The sequence below is a fragment of the Hippocampus guttulatus genome, chromosome 10 (genome assembly GCF_054856545.1).
Source record: "Hippocampus guttulatus isolate MCC_2025c chromosome 10, RoL_Hgut_1.0, whole genome shotgun sequence".
In the NCBI taxonomy this organism is placed as follows: Eukaryota; Metazoa; Chordata; class Actinopteri; order Syngnathiformes; family Syngnathidae; genus Hippocampus; species Hippocampus guttulatus.
In genome coordinates, this window is record NC_141270.1 from 6,660,895 (window position 1) to 6,679,071 (window position 18,177).

General features: G+C 42.5%; 2 protein-coding genes across 12 annotated transcripts in view; one reads left to right on the forward strand and one right to left on the reverse strand.

Annotated features, from left to right (window-relative positions):
- The window catches only part of arhgef33 (Rho guanine nucleotide exchange factor (GEF) 33), a 32,854-nt gene extending 19,450 nt beyond the window's left edge, over positions 1-13,404 (reverse strand). For 5 of the 11 annotated variants that reach the window (XR_015102030.1, XR_015102031.1, XM_086121943.1 and 2 more), the window contains exons 1-2: positions 3,147-3,292; positions 80-1,210 (exon numbers count right to left, since the gene is read on the reverse strand). The gene's annotated coding sequence lies outside the window, so the exon portion shown is untranslated. Of the gene's footprint in view, positions 1-79; positions 1,211-2,678; positions 2,810-2,879; positions 3,293-12,490; positions 12,682-13,192 lie in introns of those variants that run through there. The other 6 variants (XM_086121941.1, XM_086121942.1, XM_086121938.1 and 3 more) reach the window with 6 other exon arrangements.
- bcl2l11 (BCL2 like 11) lies at positions 1,191-17,578 on the forward strand. The gene is made up of 5 exons (XM_086121946.1): positions 1,191-1,460; positions 2,888-3,309; positions 7,187-7,308; positions 14,637-14,787; positions 14,872-17,578. Exons 1-5 carry the CDS (start codon positions 1,453-1,455, stop codon positions 14,895-14,897), a joined length of 729 nt encoding a protein of 242 aa, XP_085978072.1. The 5' UTR covers positions 1,191-1,452; the 3' UTR covers positions 14,898-17,578.
- Positions 17,579-18,177: the final 599 nt, after the last annotated feature.

Sequence of the window (18,177 nt, forward strand, 5' to 3'; positions counted from 1 at the left end):
GTCCTGACCTCTCAAGTTGCACCCAGTCAATATCATGAAGCACGCGCGCTCACATACACACACACACGCACACACTCACCAACTATTAGTCCAGGTGGCTGCTATTGTCCGATGAGGAGAGTCGGGGGTGGAGGTCATGGATCACCGCATGGGAACCAATTGGCGTTCCATTAGTGGTGCATTGCATTTGGTATTAGCTCATGAAAAGGTGCACGGGCACGCGCGCGTGCGCACACACACACACACACACACACACGTGCACGCACAGACACACACACAGAGGGGTCACCATACAAGTAAGTTTACACTTGAATGGTGGTGTTTACTGGCTGGTACTGTTGTAAATGTGATCAACACATCACATGTAATGTGGAGCAGTGCTAATTTAGTTTATATAAACATATGTGTGTGTGTGTGTGTGTGTGTGTGTGTGTGTGTGTGTGTGTGCGGCACCGTGGGCGACTGGTTAGCACACCAGCCTCACAGGGCAAAGGTCCAGGGTTCAACTCTGACTCCAGCCGTCCTGTGTCGGGTTTGGATGTTCTCCCCGTGCCAGTGTGGATTTTCTCCGGGTATTTCAGATTCCTCCTACATTCCAAAAACATGTCATTGAACACTCTAAATTGTCCCTAGGCGTGACTGTTAGCACAAATGGTTTGTTCGTCGATGTTTGCCCTGCGATTGGGTGACAACCAGTTCAGGGTGTAGCCCGCCTACTGCCCGAAGACAGCTGGGTTAGGGTCCAGCACGCCCGAGACCCTCAAGAGGAAAAGCGGATTAGATAATGGATGGATATGCAGAATCTATAGATAGATAGATAGTTAGATAGATAGATAGATAGATATAACGCAATGTGTTTTGATTAACTCATTCAGTACCAGCCATTTTCAGAACCGTTTAAAAAAAAAATTACTTTCAGTCTTGGAAAAAAAAAGCTAGGAAAAAAGAAAACCTAAGTACATGGGATTGAATGTGTGAAGTCTGAAAAGACATAAATATGTCTCTGGGAGTGAATGAGTTAAAAACGAAGCACAATTGAAAAAGAAACTAACCTCGAGCTGCATTACTACACTTGTACCGTTAGGGGGCGACACAGCAAGAAGCCAGTTGGCGAGTCAAGCCTGTGGCCCCGCCCACCGATGCTGAATAAAACTCGATGCACAGCCGGAGGAGACCCTCGTAGGAGAGACGACCGCCGGTCGGTGAGCACCTAGCGGAACACAGGAAGGAAACTTCACACAAAAGACATTCCGTTGGACTTGTTGATCTACTCTCACGCATTGTTCAACACGGATTTGTTCAGCACAACTTTGAGGATTTATTTGGACTTTCCTCCGGGGAACTACTTCATTCGACTCACTGGTATTTTTTGTCGAGATTGTTGTTATTAATTCGAAATACAGATCATTTAAACAGTGTTCGACGAGCCGGTCGACATGTGCCACCACTGACATGCAAAGGTGAGTCCGAACCGGATGCGAACGGTACTTATTTTCTCATATTTATTGGCTTTTGTAACAATTACAAAGTCACGATTGCCTCGGGGCTCGCCGGCGCGTCAGCTGTCACGCTGCGTCGATTCAAGGCAACACATTTACAAACATAATCGCTTAAGAACGACATAATTCAAATTAATCTTTATAAACGTGTTTTTTTTGGGGAATATTTGTCCCCTCAAAGGGTCTTAATAATATAGCTTATAGGGACTTTACTGTTTCTTGATTGTTTTTTGTTTCCCTGACTTTGGGTCCCATTGAACAATGCGATTACATTCTGCACTAAACACATTTTAAGCGCTATAATTAAGCAAAAACAACAACAGCGTTGATGTTTTGAATTGTGTTTTAAAGTGTCGAATCTCCTCGAGTTCGCGGGGTTCACGCCCCCCCCCCTCCCTTTTTTTTTTCTTTCGTGGTGTTACGTGACAGGTCGGCGCAGACTGGTTCACCTGCATGTTTTTTTCGGAATGGTAAGGATAATAATAACAATTTAAAAAAAACAGACTGACGCCGGTTTTCGGTGCGCTCAACGGGGAAGGAGAAGAGATGCTCGTGTTGGCCTGCTGAGGGCGCGCATGTCTCACGTGCAGACGAGGACGCGCGCAAGCTACAAATAATAACAACGACATGTAAGAGTCGATAAAAATAATCGTGACAATTTCAATGTTTGACATATGACTGGAACAAATCATGTTGTCGCATTTTTAACACTGCGCAAAGACGGTTAATCGGCGCAAAATTGTCTCTATTGCCCTCCCCCCACCCTCCCCACTCAAAAACGAATAATAACGCAAATGAAAAACTTTAAAATGAGAATTAACGCGCATCCAATGTGTCGGCAACCAGGAGAGTCTTTGTGGCTGCGCGCCGAGGAAGTCGCTTTCAGTTTGGACAAACAGGAAGAGATATATTTTCCACTCCCCACGAATATATAAATACTGTAATGCCATTTACTTTTCAGCAGTTTGGTTCACGGGTAAAAGCGTGAAAAAAAAAGAGTAATCGACTAAGAGTCACTGCGTGGTGTGGTAGGTGAGGGTTAATAAGACAACCAAAAAATTGGCTGCGATAATATTTTTTCCCCTTTGACCATGTTGGGATGTGACGCATTTTGAAAGGGTGCTTCCTTTTTCACACGCGAGGCTCGACAAAGTTCCACAGAAAAATGACTTTCAATACTTTCCAACGGCGCCAGTTTGGACGCCGTGGAACTCGAGGAGAAATTCTGCAGGGCGACTGGTGATACACTCGAATTCCATTCGGTGGTAAAAAGTGTAATCCGATTGAAGACGAAAAGACACGCTTGCAGCCTTTAGAGGGGGAGTCGCAGTTAGTCGAATGGTTCCGGCACAACTCGCTTGACGGTGCCGTCGCGTTCACCTCCGCAGATCTTACGGGACTGCAGTGACCACAGAAGCGACCGCGGGACAACCGCGGCCTCAGCCGAGCGAGAGCCGCAAAGAGCAGCAGCAGCAGCAGCAGGGCTCCGGCGTCTGCTGGCCCGACACCGAGGGAGGCGGCGCAGGAGGATCACCCGCAGCGGTCGCGCCGCGGTCGCAGTCCCGCCGTCGGAGCAGCGTCCCCCTGCTCCCCTCCCCGGAGCGCCGCGGCGTGTTCGAGACAAGAACCAGCTTCCACTTTCCCTACCGGCGCTCGTCGAGCGGATATTACTCCGTCGAGGGCGACTCGCTGCAGGGCTCGCCTCTCTCGCCGCGCGCCTCCGCCTCCACCCGTTCGCCCAGCCCCCACGCACTCACGCCGCAGCAAGAGTTGGCGTCCGTCTTCGACGTGACGTCTCTCGAGAGAACCGGTGAGCGCACACGCACACGCACACGCACGCAAGCACGCGGAAAGCGAGTGTGGTCACGTGAGCAGGCCCTTTGCGCGTCAACAATCTCTTGCGCGATTGCAGCAGCAGCTTTGAAAGCCAATGACACACACTCCGAGGAGTCTAGGTCGTCAGTCTGAGGCCACTGGAAATAGGTCGTGCATTATAACATGAAGTGATTGAACCACACTAACTCGTGCAGGAGCTGCTGGTGCAAGTGGTGATATTTAACTACGAGGTGGGTGTCAAACTAAAACGTGAAACTGCAACATATGAGTCACAACAGATTCCTCTCTCGCGTTTAAAAATGTGAAATCATCAACTCGCGTTGTTGCCGACAAAGGACGGGGAGAGTTGACAGGAACCAGACGGACACACATGAAAGGGAAATAATAAATAAATAAAACAAGAAGTATCATGACAAAAGAGTCCAAAAATAACATCCATCCATCCATCCATCTGTTTTCTTATCATCTTATCCTCACGAGAGTCGCGGGCATGCAGGAAGCTATCGCAGCTGTCTTCGGGCAGTTGGCGGGGGACACCCTGAACCGCCACTCACACCGAGAGACAAGTTGGAGTCTGCCATTAACCTGCCACGCAGGTTTTTGGAAAGTGGGAGGAAACCGGAGTACCCGTAGAAAACCCACACAGGGAAAACATGCAAACACCACACAGGAAGGCCAGATTCGAACCCTGCCACCGCACTGTGAGGCGGACGTGCTAACCGGCCGTGCACCGTGCCGCCCCAATAATAACATACAAATTTGAAACAATACGAAGTAGTCCACGCAGTCTATTGTCAAATGACACAATTTTAAATAAAGTTTTAGCTGTCATGAAGGCATAGACATTATTCATGATTCTTATTCTTCATTTGGTGCTAGGCAGAAATTCGCAAAGCTTTTTCCGGGGACACTTGGGACAGATGCCGCACAGAAGAGGAAGGACAGCGAGATTTGGCAGGGAGACTTGTCGCCGACAAGAGATTGTGGGCGATACGCAAGTCATGGTTGTATCTTGGGGAATTTAGGATAGAGGGCTTCGTTGCCCAACACAGAAGAGAAAGGAGCGGGAGAGTGGGCAGGGACACTCATCGCAAGAGTTGTACTCAAAGTCAGATAAAAACCAGTTCCGTTGTAAAATTTGACACGTGGGATTAAAATTTTCATGAGTTTGAAGACGTGGATTGGTTGGGTTATTTTCCCTGGAATTTTAGCGCAGTCACTTGTTGCTAGGCAGAATTTGTTGATTGTACTCAAAGTGTAATCGGGTTAAGTCACTCCGTATGTTGTATAATTTGTAACAATGTGAGCTCTCTGCCATCTTTTCTAACATAGAGCATATATTTTTCCCAGAACTAAATTTCAAATGGTGACGTCCCATCTGGGATGTAACATAAAAGGCACTTTCAGCATCTTTTTATTAGCTGTCTCTTCACCAAGTGCCTTTTATTTTAGGCTCAAAAACTCCATAACCTCTAGCCACGGGACACCAAAGCGCTCCTTTTTTGTTACGTAAGTGGTACTTTGATTTGTCACCCACTTTTAGCCACCGCAATGTTCTGACTCTTGTTTTGTTAACAAACGGGCCGCATCGTGGGACAAAACAGGCTGCAACGACCAGCACTGAACCCCTCAAAGTGTTGCTTCTGACACACAAACAACAATGAGCTCACTCTGCACAGAGTCCTATTTTGTCCTCAAATCCAATATTTTGGTGACCTCATATGGCCTCGCCGGAGGGGAAACATATTGGATAATGAGAAACATTGTGTTTCATTTTGGTCTGTCTCCTAGTAATTTGTTCAGGTACACAATACTGCCACCTACAGGGCTGGAGTGGAAAGGTAATTTATTAAATTAATATTGAGCTTTTCTATTTTTCATCTTTAAGGTTTATTACCATCACAATATACATCTCACAGTGCTAAAGTCGCTGCTAAGATGGAAGAGAGGAATCTACCACTCTTGACCAAAAAGACTTCCACCTTCAGGATAGAAGTGGAACAGCAACTTATAAATGTTGGAAAAAAATTGAAGATGATCCTGTTCTGTTTTTTAAAAGAAATCATCTTAGACATTCTTTAACAACATAATATAAGACTCTCAGTAGTAAACTAGCTGCAAAGCTATAATGACAAATGCCGCTGCTCAACCCGTATTGTTTTGTGTTTTTTGTTATTGTCAAGTGTACCTGGGTGTCTTGAAAGGCGCTTATAAATAAAATGTATTATTATTATTATTAAATACACCACTATCGACAAAAATACTGCCACCTACGGGACTGTAATGAAACAGTAACAACCACAGCATGGAGTTGTTCAAATATTTACAATTTTTCTTTGCAATATGTTCCACTCATCTAAGAATGGCATTCTGATTGACAGTGTGCTCGTGGAATATGAATTCACCTGTTTTCTGAGTTTGATCATGTGATGTTCGCAAGTCGAGCCGTGATTGGTTGTTACCTGAGCAACAGTGATGTCATTTTCAGTTGACAGCAAATGACAAAATGGCTGCCTCACGAGACGGCTTAAAACGAGTGGATATTGCTATCTAATTCATATTCCACAAATGCAATACAGTATTAATCAGAATGCCGTGTTTAGACTATTGCAGGCACATCGAACAAAAATAAGCTTTTTGGGTTGACTTCTCGTTTAAGCTTTAACGTATTAAGCTAGCCACAATGGTAGCTGGGAGGCGTGTGTCACAATACTGCCAGCTACAGGACTGGAGTGGTATAGGATCAACCACACTTTGTGATTTTTGGAACATTTATTGCACTCCTTTTTTTTTTGTCTTTTATCACTGACATGATATATATTTCATAGTAATAAAATAGCATCTAAGCTATAAAAGCGTAAACTAATACTAGCTACTCACGACTTCTACCAACAGGACCGGAGGAAAATGATGGTGACTTGAACATACCTTTGTTGGAAACATTTTGACAATCCTAAACTGGATTTTTGTTATCTAACCTTTATTACCAACCATTAAAAAAAATATACGTAACACCCGTAAGTGTGAAACTACCGGTAGCTATTCGCTATCCACCTACAGGACTGCAGTGAGACAGGATGGCCCGCAACTTAAAAAATTTCGAAAATGTACAACAATCCTGAGCGAGATCTGTTTATTTTTATTTTTCGACAGTAGCTAAAATTTGCATTTTACTGTCCGAACCTTGCTGCTATTCTTGAAATTGGTGATCTCACTGCTACTCACCAGTATTGTTAAGCCTTGACGGAGTGTTTGTCTCAATTGCAATTATGCAGGTTTAGAGTCAAAATCTCAGCACTTCTGAACTTTTCCTCAACTCTATGTCAGTACAGGACAGATAGTAGGAGTCTAAACATGGTTCATTAAGACCCCTGGGCTTTAGCATGCTTTATATTTGTGTGTGTGGCAGTCAAAACAGTCCTGCTGGTCTTTTGTGAGGCGCAGACATGGGTCATTCAGCGCTTTTTCATTCCGCAGCATCCATCTGATAGCACTAAACACACACACAGACACACACACACGTTTACAAAGTAAACGGCTGGGTCGGTGGGTTGTCTCAGTCACAGAGCTCATCTGTGACCCGAGTTAGGATCCATTTGAGACATCCAAGGGCGACGACTTCCTTCCAGCAAGTTGGCTCTTCCTATGCTTGTTTTGATTTACTGAGCCGACGCTCCACTGCAGTCGTGTAATTACTGGCTGGTGCCCGTCCGTCTTGTCCCACTTTTGATGAATGGCAGCATCCCGGCGGGATGGCGCGGGCACGGCTAATTGGCCGAGCTCTCCTGATAATATTTAGCGAGCACTTTTATGATCGCATTTGGGGTGAAGTGTTTTGCATTTGCTTCCAGGAACTTGTCCCAGGAGCTCTGGGGCCAGGATTGGAAACGCAGTGGTGCCGGATATGCAGGCCGTGGCGATCGGACAGGATCTTCGACGGATCGGAGATGACTACAATGACTACATACTTAGGGTTAGTCTTCATCCCCATTGATTCTCTTTGCATCTGCAAATTAAGAACTCAAACACCCTGTTTATTACAGGGGATAAAGTCAAGAACCCCTGAGACATAGGAAAATTAAAAAAGACAAACTGATTAAAACACACTTTTTAAAGTAGTCCTTGTTGCCTGTTCTCACTGTCATGACATGTTGACCATCGTACTACAGCACCATTGAGAAAAGGAAAAGACTACTCTCGCTCGCACGGTTCTTCAGATGGCAACGCACGCTAGCCTCAAGATATTTGTCCATTGTTACACTGTACATTTAGAGAACAAAATATTCCACCAAATCAAACCATTTTGTCTGGCCTGCTAGCTTAATGCTAACATATAATTGGAAGCTCTGTAGACGGGCAAACAAAAGTTAGCATATATGTTACTGGAAATGTAATCCTCACTGTTCAAGTACGACAACATTAAAAGTTTTTTAAAAAAAAGTTTTACTCTTTCCACACACTTTAAACAAATTTAAGCTTCTTAAAATAAACTTTTGAAAGAATTCCTATGGCCCGGTTGTCACTCTCATCATTTTGAAGAAACAAAAAGGATTATTCAGTTCTCCAATCAAAACATTTCATCGCCTGAAAGTTCACTAGCTTACCGCTAACACATAATGCGGGATCCCATAGAGAAGCTAATGGTAATTAGCATAACTGTTACGGTAATGATAAAAACAAATGCTTTAAGCTACTTTAACACCGACAGCGTAGCAACACATACAAACGAGAGCGGATAACATAACAATACATGAAAAATGGTCCTTTAATATTTGTTTAAAATTCACAATTTTGGCTGGCAAACGCACTGTTTGGTGACACAATGACATTTTCTTACTGTAGTTAATGTGACCATAAGGTTAAGCATCATTTAGTCAAGGCTTGCCATTTTGTAAACCTGATCCAAGGCAGAACGAGTGTATTTTACGCATGGCTCCCGTTTTGGTTTGGCATTATTTCTGGACGTTGCATCATCGCCGCTCTCTTCCTGGCGGCTTTGGCTCATTTAATCTCATCAGAGTGTTCCAAAGCTCCGCTCGCGAGCCTCCTCACTTTGGAGTTTTTTTTTCTGAGATGTTGCTCTAAACCCCATCATTAGCGCAGCTTACTTCTTACTCCCCTTGGTCTTTACCACGAGTCAATTACTGCATTTGCGTGCACCCCGCCGGGCCTTCAGAGGTTCACCTCAAAGTGGATTTTAACAATTAAACGCAGCATTTAGATGCATTCAGATTGTTGACGACTCCGCTCTCGCTCGGCCAAGATTAAAAAGCTGCAGAGGAAGCCGGTGGGCGGCTGGATAAGAGTGCGATAACGTGATAAGTAGCCGCCGTGACTCAACACTTATTCACATGACTGGGGAAGTCAGAAAGAGAAGGTGTGTGTGTGTGTGTGTGTGTGTGTGTGTGTGTGTGTGTGTGTGTGTGTGTGTGTGTGTGTGTGTGTGTGTGTGTGTGTGTGTGTGTGCGTGTGTGTGCGTGTCTTAATGAATTGAGTCAATGAACTTAAGCACAGAATTGTTCCGAAAGTGTGCACACGTGTTTTCTTAAAACAATGAGCCGGCCTGAGAAAAAAAAAAAGAGGAAGGCGGAGTTTGGTTCCCTGTTCTCGTGCCAGGTGTCACTTTTCAAGCATTTTATCATGAGACACAATTAAGTGATTGTAAAGCCCTCGCATGTGGGCAAGGAGAATCACATGGTGTACCGGAAGTGTGGCTTTTTTTTTTTTTTTTTGGAAAACAATCAATGCAGACAAGTGGAACTTAATAACAAGATCAAATATGCTACACTAATAACATTTCTTCTTTTGAGGAAACAAGAAATCCAAACAACTGATGAAGTATTTTCTTTTGAGGAAAGTGTAACATCAAAAAGCTTATTTTTAGGAAATGAACAATCCGGACGAGTTGGACTGTGTAACAGCTTCTTTTTTAGAGTAACGCAGTATAATTAAAAATAAATGTCAGCCTAAATATTTTCTTTTTTGGAAAGTGGAACACCAAATACCGCACAACTTAAGTATTTTCTTTTTGGGAAACAAAACACAACAGATGAGTGTAATGTTGTGACACCAACATCTTAAATCTTTTCTTTTTAGCGAAAGTGGAACTACAATGGTTAGTCTTCTTTTTAGGAAACAAACAACACTGATAAGTGCAACCGTAACAATTTGAGCAGTGTGGATTATTATGAGCTAAAAACACCAGCCATGCTTCATCCATTGATGACAGAGCAAGAACGCGACTGCTTATTATTCTAAATCCTTCCCAAAAAGCTCAAGTTTGCAGGGCTTCTGTTTTTGTTGTTTTTTGTGTTCTGGGGTTGGCGGCGATCATTATATTTTAGCTGAACTCACTCACACCAAGCGGTGCTTTGTCGGGGTTTAAAAGTCTGCAACCGGGTAGCGTGACAGTACAGATTTGACACCTCGTACCAATTTCCCTTCGTTAGCCACTTGGATGACCGCACTAATTAACGCTCATTTGTGCAACACTCAAATGCAACACAAGGCTTTCCGTTCACGGGAAATTTCTGGTTTGACTTTGAACGCGTCGTCATTTGCCTCTTCTGCACATCTGCCCCAGTGTGTGCTGGATTTATGCATTGTGTGTTTGTTTGCAGACATCAGTAAACGCTGTCTGGTTTCTGTGTGCGCGTGTCTGTCCGTGTGTGTGTGTGTGTGTGTGTGTGTGTGTGTGTCAGGGGCCGGTATCCGTGACAGTGTAGATACATTATTGCTCAGCCTTGCGGTTAAAGGGCTCTCGCTGAGTAAAGGCACAAGGTCTAATTATCCTGCCAAAACACACACGCACACACACACACACACACCCACACAAACAAACTTCAGCAGAGGCTATTACACACTGTGTCGTCTTTCAGTGGGGAGTGCTTGCAGACAAAAATAACTCAGAGGAACATTGCGCACCCGTCGGGTGTCAACGGCTGCGCGTTTTTGGCGTGTCAAAGACAAAAGTGGGGTGTCGGAGACTTAAGCATACCGTGTGTATGGATGGAGAATTGCGATCGAAAATTCCTAACGTGAGGCATATTCGACAAGATTGTGTAGGACAGAACAGTGCAGTATATCATCAAATGCAGTCACGTGTTCATTCTTTTGAAATGAAACGGATTCTAATACAAAAAAGGCATAAATGCTGGGAACTCTCTCGACGCAACTCAATGTTTTAATTTTTAATAAATTTGCATACAAGAAAACCTTTTTTTTTCCTGCTGTCATCACGGGGTGTTGTGTGTAGAATTTTCACGGGAAAAAATTATCCCAGGCTCTAATACAGGGGTGTCAAACTCATTTTTGTCATGGGCCACATTTTAGTTACCGTTTCCCATGGAGGGCCGCTATGACTGAAACCAAATCAATGAAGGGTTTGGTTACAAGAAAATGGTTACAATATGTCTCTTACTTATTACATATAAGAATTTTAAATTTTGGTAGAGATTTTAGCAAGCATCATGAAAGCAGACATGTTTGATTTGCTTTCGCGGGCCACAAATAATGTGGTGGGCCAGGTCTGGCCCCCGGGCCTTGTGTTTGACACGTTCTCTAATATACAATGAGGAAAAAGCACTCTCAATACATTCTGGAAGCATTTTTAAGTGCCAAAGTCATTTTAAATTGCTGTCATAATATCAGTTAAAACAATTGCAATGCTCAGGCTAAAAATAGATTTTTTCCGTTTGTTGTTGTCTGAATAGCATCTCAGTCATACAGGTCCCGCTTGCCTGCGAAGGTTTAAATTGAGGCCGCTGGACTCTTCTTGTTTGTCAAATTTGTTGTGTGTGTGTGTGTGTGTGTGTGTGTGTGTGTGTGTGTGTGTGTGTGTGTGTGTGTGTGTGTGTGTGTGTGTGTGTGTGTGTGTGTGTGTGTTTTTCTTGTTTTGAAAATGTTCCAATATGACTAAGGCAACTATGCTATTAGGCTAACGATAACAAAGCCTGAGCCAGTTTCTCTTTTCTGTGCGCGCGTGCGTGCACGCCTTTAAGTGTAGCCCTGTTCAAAGAGCTATTTTTGGGAGGCAGCATAGTAAGTTGCGGCGAAGGAAAACAAAATCACATGAGCTGTTTTGTAACGGCTGACTGCAATGTTTCTACCAAACAAGACACAGATCAATAACAACAGGGAGTAAAGTAGTCAAAAATAAAGCCGGAAATTGAATCTTTTTAGAGGTGAATGCGTTGCTTAATGTGAGTAAGGGAGGGAGTGGGGGGTAAACTACACATCACCAGTTGGGTGACCAAACTCTTGTGTTTGCCTTATCGATTTTCTGCAGTTTGCAATCATTGATCGCATCCCTCCCCCGGAGACACGACAAAACGCTCCGCGATTTGACAGATGTTAGCCATCAGCCAAACTGCAGAATGATTGACAGACATTGGCTCTCCGTCCTGACGACGGGTTGCGGTCTAGCCTGTACAGATCCGATCCAAAATTCTCTGGGTGGCTGACCAATTGTTTACGATACCGTCGAAGTGAATGGACCATAAAAGTGGTGCAACCAAACAATCAAATTCCAGTCACAACATCAACCTCATTCTGATTGGCTTGACTTCATTGACTCTGCGACGCGATACGTTTCGCTCCCATCATCACTCCACTTACGATATCAATCCGCTCCAGTTATGATCCGATCCCATTTACGATGCGACACGAAGCGAATGACACCAGTTACGATACAACACACTCCAATGTATAATCCGATACGATTTTTCCATGAGATATCATTGACACCAATATCCACAGACTCCAGTTATGATCCGATTTTTGTTCAATATAATTAACTCCAGTGAGACGCCATTTACCAATATGATACATTTCACATCATCTGTTATGCGCCACAGTGACAACAAAAGATTTGGCCCTTGACGTCGCAAACGTGATGCCAATACATCATCAATGACATTTTACGACAGATTTGTTTGTACATTTAGAGGCTCTTTGAATCCCAGTTTAAAAGTTGATGTTTGAACGATTGACTGGTGCCTTTGGGTGTCACATATTTGCAGTCAGGTCAAAGGGATGGTGTACAGGAAAAGCTGGAAAAGCCTCTTGGTCTGGCGCGTAAGTGCGCAACTCGGGTCACATGCAGAATTACGAGACAATATGATTCATAACCGGGAAAACCAGTCTTTCCCCCTCACCTGTTTCCTGTCTTGGCGTTAGCGTGCTGTGTGGGCTTTGGTTTACTTTTCCACCAACCCAGCTTTGGATATACCTCACTCTGGCTCGATCTCGTGCCACTCCGTCTCTTGTTGGTGTTTTACAATCCATTCCGAAAGGCGTGAGGCCAAGACGGGACATCCTCCTGCCAACCTAAATAAACTCCAATTTCCTATGACAGTAAATAATACGTTTCAGACAGATTGCAAGAGGTTCATCTTAAAACATGTATTTAAGTCAGCTACGGAGGCGGGACTTGAATATGGAGACAAAGACATACTTCACTGTAACACAATACATGTGGCGGTCGGTTTGTTATTGTGCTATTTGCAATGACATCACCGTCCAATGAAATGAAACGTACGTCCAATTCTTGAGTTCTTCTTTCTCTCAAAACATAAAAAAAAACGGTAGAATAGGTAAACCGAGTTGACAAATAGTGAACTCGTCCTTTGCCATATGGCTTTGGCTAGCTATAACGGGGTTTAGTAGATTATGGATTGACAGTATTTACAGTTTTAGCTTTTTATTTCAATCCACAAAAATAAATGAAAGTAGATCATTATTTAATAAGGTCTTAGCATACATGGAACTTGGGTAGCTAAAATTCCCTCTTATGTCTTTGGAATTGCATAAGTGACATTTGTGAGTAACTTCCCAAGTCTGCATGACTCTTGACCCACCTTTCTCGAGCCCCAGCGGTGGTTTTTAGAGAGAATTTCCCGTCTCCTGCTGCAGGAGTGAGAAATGATGTGGATGCAGGCCAAAGCGAGGGCTTGTTGACTGAAGGGATAAAGAGAAGAAAGAAAGTCAGGCCAGACCAAAACACCTGCTCTGGTCACGACCAGTGCCAATTGTGTTGAGAGGGTAGATGTGTGGTTACGTTTACCAGTGATCCGATGTGTAGAGGCGAAAGAATGTGGTTGGTTTTTCTTTTTTTGACACAGTCTATTGATGACAGAGATGTTTTAATATTGAGTGAACGATTCAGTGCAATACAAACACATTGCTGCATTGTGATATTGTTACAAACCAGAAGTTATTGTTGAGATTAGCATGTTTGAGAAGAATCAATAATAATTGTGCTGAAATCACCACAATGTATAATTAACTCGCTTTTTAATCGCTATTCTAACCTAACAACAAACTTCCTGGTTCGTGAACTAGCTCATGTAGCTAACAAATAACAACTGTTACCTAAGAAGCCAAGATTAGCATGTTGCCAGGACAAACAATAATATGTTAATAATCAACACAGTGTATAATTAATTCACTTCCAGCATCAATTCTAATCTAAAATTTGGTCGAATGACAAGGCAGCTGCCTTGTCAGGCAACTAATTTAGTTAACAGGGAAGCTAAGAAGTTAAAATTAGCAAGGAGCTTCTTGCCAAAATTATCAATCAGAAACAATAATTATGCTGCAGTCACTTTTATGCGTGATTCACTAGTTTTCAATCAACAATTTAGCCGCAAAATAAAAATTGGTAGCGGGAGGTGAACTGCCTAGCTTGTCCAAAAAAAAAAAAAACCCAAAAACTAATGGAGCTATGACCACCTGTTATCTATGAGGCTAAGATTAGCATGTTGGCTCCAGGGCAAAATCCAAACAAACAAACAATAAGACATCTGTTATGTCTCAAAACAAACACGCGTCTGTTGAAAAATGAGTAAAATGAGTAATTTGGTGGTACATAGCAACCATCTCCAGGATAAACTTTATTTCTGCCAGGAGGCTAACACCAGTATCCTCCGAGGAGTGACATCATCATGTGGTGCTGTTTCAGGCTTGGCTAATTGGGTCTTTCTATAGTTGTGTCCTTGAGTTTTATATGTTTTTAATTATAGCAATGACTCTGGGATTTACTGTGTGTTATTGTGTTCATGCCGCAGAGCATTCACATGTTATTCTTTACCCAAAAAAATAATTTTTTATTTATTTTTTTTTTACAATGATACCGTCAATTTTGGTCGACATATTCTCCAAATTCAAGCCATCTGAGCTACTACTTGACATATTTAGATAATTTCGGCACTCCGGTTTCGCTTCATCTTTCTAGCATTCACGTGGAATTTGTACAAAAATCCCATTCTCCAGTTGTGACATTAACATCTTGTGTTCATACAGAGAGGGAGGCACAGAGGGGCAGCAGCCCGTCAAAACCCGCCACTGATGCTGCACATGGAACCCGCCTTCGTGATCTGCATGGGCGTCCTGGTCCTCGTGATCGTCTGGTACTTAGGCGGAGACCCCAACAACCAACCGGATCATCCTCAGGGTTAGCTCACGGAAGGGGGGGGAGGAAAAAAAATCAAATAAACCCAGCAGATGTAGCATCCGACAAGTCTTCTTCTTATTTCAGGAATTGGATACTTTAAGGAACTCTAAAAACATCCGGATTTCCACGCCCCCCCCCCACCCCCCCTACTCTCTGAGCCTTTGCCATGAAACCCAAGAGTTGGGAATTTGCACTCCCATCCAGAACACAAACAAGCCCCGCCCCCCGGAAGATGACACCTGTGGAAATCCAAACGTGCCTTGTACATTCTCCTGCTAATTCTTTTTGGTTTACTTGTTTGAGATGTTGTACAGAAAGGTAAATGAGTCAACTCTACAGACCCCGGGGTTGTTAAATGATGTGTGGGTCCATGAATTCCCAAGATGAAAGGGATCTTTGAAACTCCTTGTCACGGCTCAAAAGCAACGGTTTCGATTACGTTTCTCCTCGTGCAATACATTGCACCTTCTCTGTCTATGTGCCAACAAAATACACTTGATCAGTTTTAAAGAAATTTCTTCGGCAGGCCTTCACTTTTAAAAAAAAAAAAATTTAATTCCTCAAAGCACCCTCAAGAAAGTCTGAGAGCAGAAGTCGTTTTACCGCCACATCCCTTCCCTAAAATGCTCAAGAAACGACATCGCTTTCCCCAAACTTTTTAAGATGTCCTCTCTTCAGCATGCCAACGGAGTTCGCGCATCCTGTCTCCTGTCCTAAAAAAAGAGCCAGAAGACCTTTATTCACAGCCTTTCCCAAACGTAACTCCTAATTTCACAATATTTAAACCGTAAACATGCCAACGGAGTTGGCCCACCCCTTGGACACCCCTGAAAAAAAAAGATGATAAAGCCGATATAATATGCGGAACAAACAAGGTCTTCCTTGATGTGTATATGAATATGAATTTATGAATCAAGATCTTATCATCTATGCAAAACATGATCATCTCTAAGAGACTCCGGTGTTTGTGTAAACCACTCGAACCGAATCAATCCAGGCACTATTTGCCCCGTTTTGGTCCTGGACTGCTTTCTAGGGCACCGCTTTCCTTCTCCGTTCTCGGTTTCAGCCTGCGAACGTGCAGTATCATTATCATCATCTGTCAGGCATCCGTTTCCCTCCGTTTATTAGCGCAGTGCTTCACAAGTTTTTTTTTCAAACACTCCCGGAAAGAGAGCCAATGAATGGTTAGCTAACACGCCTGCTAGCCCGCTACAAATACTGATTGGTTGCCAGAGTCAGTGAATTTCCAGACGCAGTAAAAGAGCATTTTTTTTTTATAGATTAAGCCCCTTTCACTTGCGTTAAACACATTAAAACGTATTAAACCACGCTTAAAACATACTTTGTTAAGTCTTTGTTTGCGCATGTTCTTTCTCGCGATTGTCAAGTAATGGGTGACAATCGCGTGGCATCACTAAAGAAGCCAAAAGAAAACTCATTGGCCGGTTCTCCAAATAAGAGGTACAGTGTGATCACTTCAAGTTGTCACTCACAGTTCAAGTTACTGAAAAACTGAAGCATAGGAAAAGAGAATTACACGTCGCTAGCTTAATGCTAGCGTCCAATGGAAAACGACATTGAGGGGTTAGCCGAAATTAGCATAGATGTTGCAGTAATTATATATATATTTTTTGTAATCTGAACTCGTAAAATATATTTTTGGGCCGCAACCCTTCCAACTCACTGGCAAACAATCCACATAATTCTGAATGATTAATTAAGAGATTGTTGTGACACCTTCTGAGTTGCTAATCTTGCGATATTCCTTTAAAAAAAATTTTTTTTCTGTACTTCGGACAAAAACAATTTTTTTGTGCAACCCTCCCAAGTAATAAGCAAACGATAGACAGAATTCTTAACAATGAATTGAGCGAATGTAATGGCCTCCACCGCCCCTCGAGCCAAACCAGTCCGAAGTCACGTGTTATCCCGTGAGAAAATGTAGCACTTTTGATAATTTTAACAGAACCCTTCCAAGTTGCTAGAAAAAAAATGACATATTTTTATGATTGTTATGCACCTTCCTGAGCCACACCCATAGTAGGTCCATAGTCATGTACTATTCTGTTTGAAACGTTACCGTTGTTTTTTTAATCGGAATTCGTACAAAATGCAGTTGCGCTCAACCTTTCTAAGTTACAAGCAAACAATCCATAGAATTCTTAATGAGGAATTAAGCCGTTATTATGCCCCTTTCGTGAACTACACTTGCTCAATGTAGTCTTGCGTTTAACAAAAAATGTTTTCTTCATCTTTTTTTTTGTTGTTTTTGTTTTTTTATGCAAAAACAAAACACTTTTTTTTCTACACTATCCTCCAGGCTGACCAACAAACACCACATACACTTCATTCTTTCTGGACTGTGACAGCATGTGGTGCCCTGTGAAAACTTAAGACCTCACGTCCAACTAACTAACTAAGCTCAGGCCTACAGCAGGGAGCAAAAGAGCACAGCGACGAATTAGCCGTCTCGTGTGTATGTGTGTGACATTCAGGGCTTTGCGCAATTTGCAAAACAACACAGCTGGAGTCTTTTTGTATTTTGTTTTGTATTCAAAGTGAATGACTGTATTGGGGGATTGGAGACATTTCCTCAGTAGGACTGCAGATAACGAGGGGGAACTAAGTGAGTGAGTGACTCTGAATGACCCAGTGCGACTGTAGCAGCAGCACCTGTCTTATTATTATTATATTGTTATGTTTCTTTATACTGTTATAACACACTGAAGTTATTGTAATTGCATTGTCTAATTGCCTTTTGTCAATAAAGTTTTTTTTCATCTTTCTACATCAAATTTTCAGGGTGAATTATTGATGTGATACGCTCTTGTTGGTTAACGCGGGAATGCTAATATTGACATATTTTGGAGTCCACGGGGGTTTATATTTAAACGCTGCAGTATTATTAAGAGTATTAATTTTTAAGAGTATTTATATAGTAAAATAAATTCTTTGTAACAGTATTAAAAGTGCAAATGTGTATATTTTTGTTTTGTTAGTTTTATCATTATTCTTTTACATTGAATATTAAAAAAAACAAATCAAGGGGTTTGAATCCTGTATTTTTGAGAAAAAAAATCAAGTAAATAAAAATATTTTAAAAATTTATGAGAAAGTCGTATTTCTCCCAAAATATATATTTTTGAAAAATTAAAAGAAATATTTAGGGGGGGGAATTAAATCTGTCAAAAGACTTTTCTTTTTAAAAATAAAGTTTGTAGGCCTATTTATCAATCAATCAATTTTATATATACATAAATTAAAATTCCTCATCTCACCCCCCCTCGGGTGGTGTCCGTCCCTCATTCAGCTCGGGTCCTCTACCAGAGGCCAGGAAGCTTGAGGGTTCTGCGCAGTATCCTTGCTGTTCCCAGCACTGCACATTTC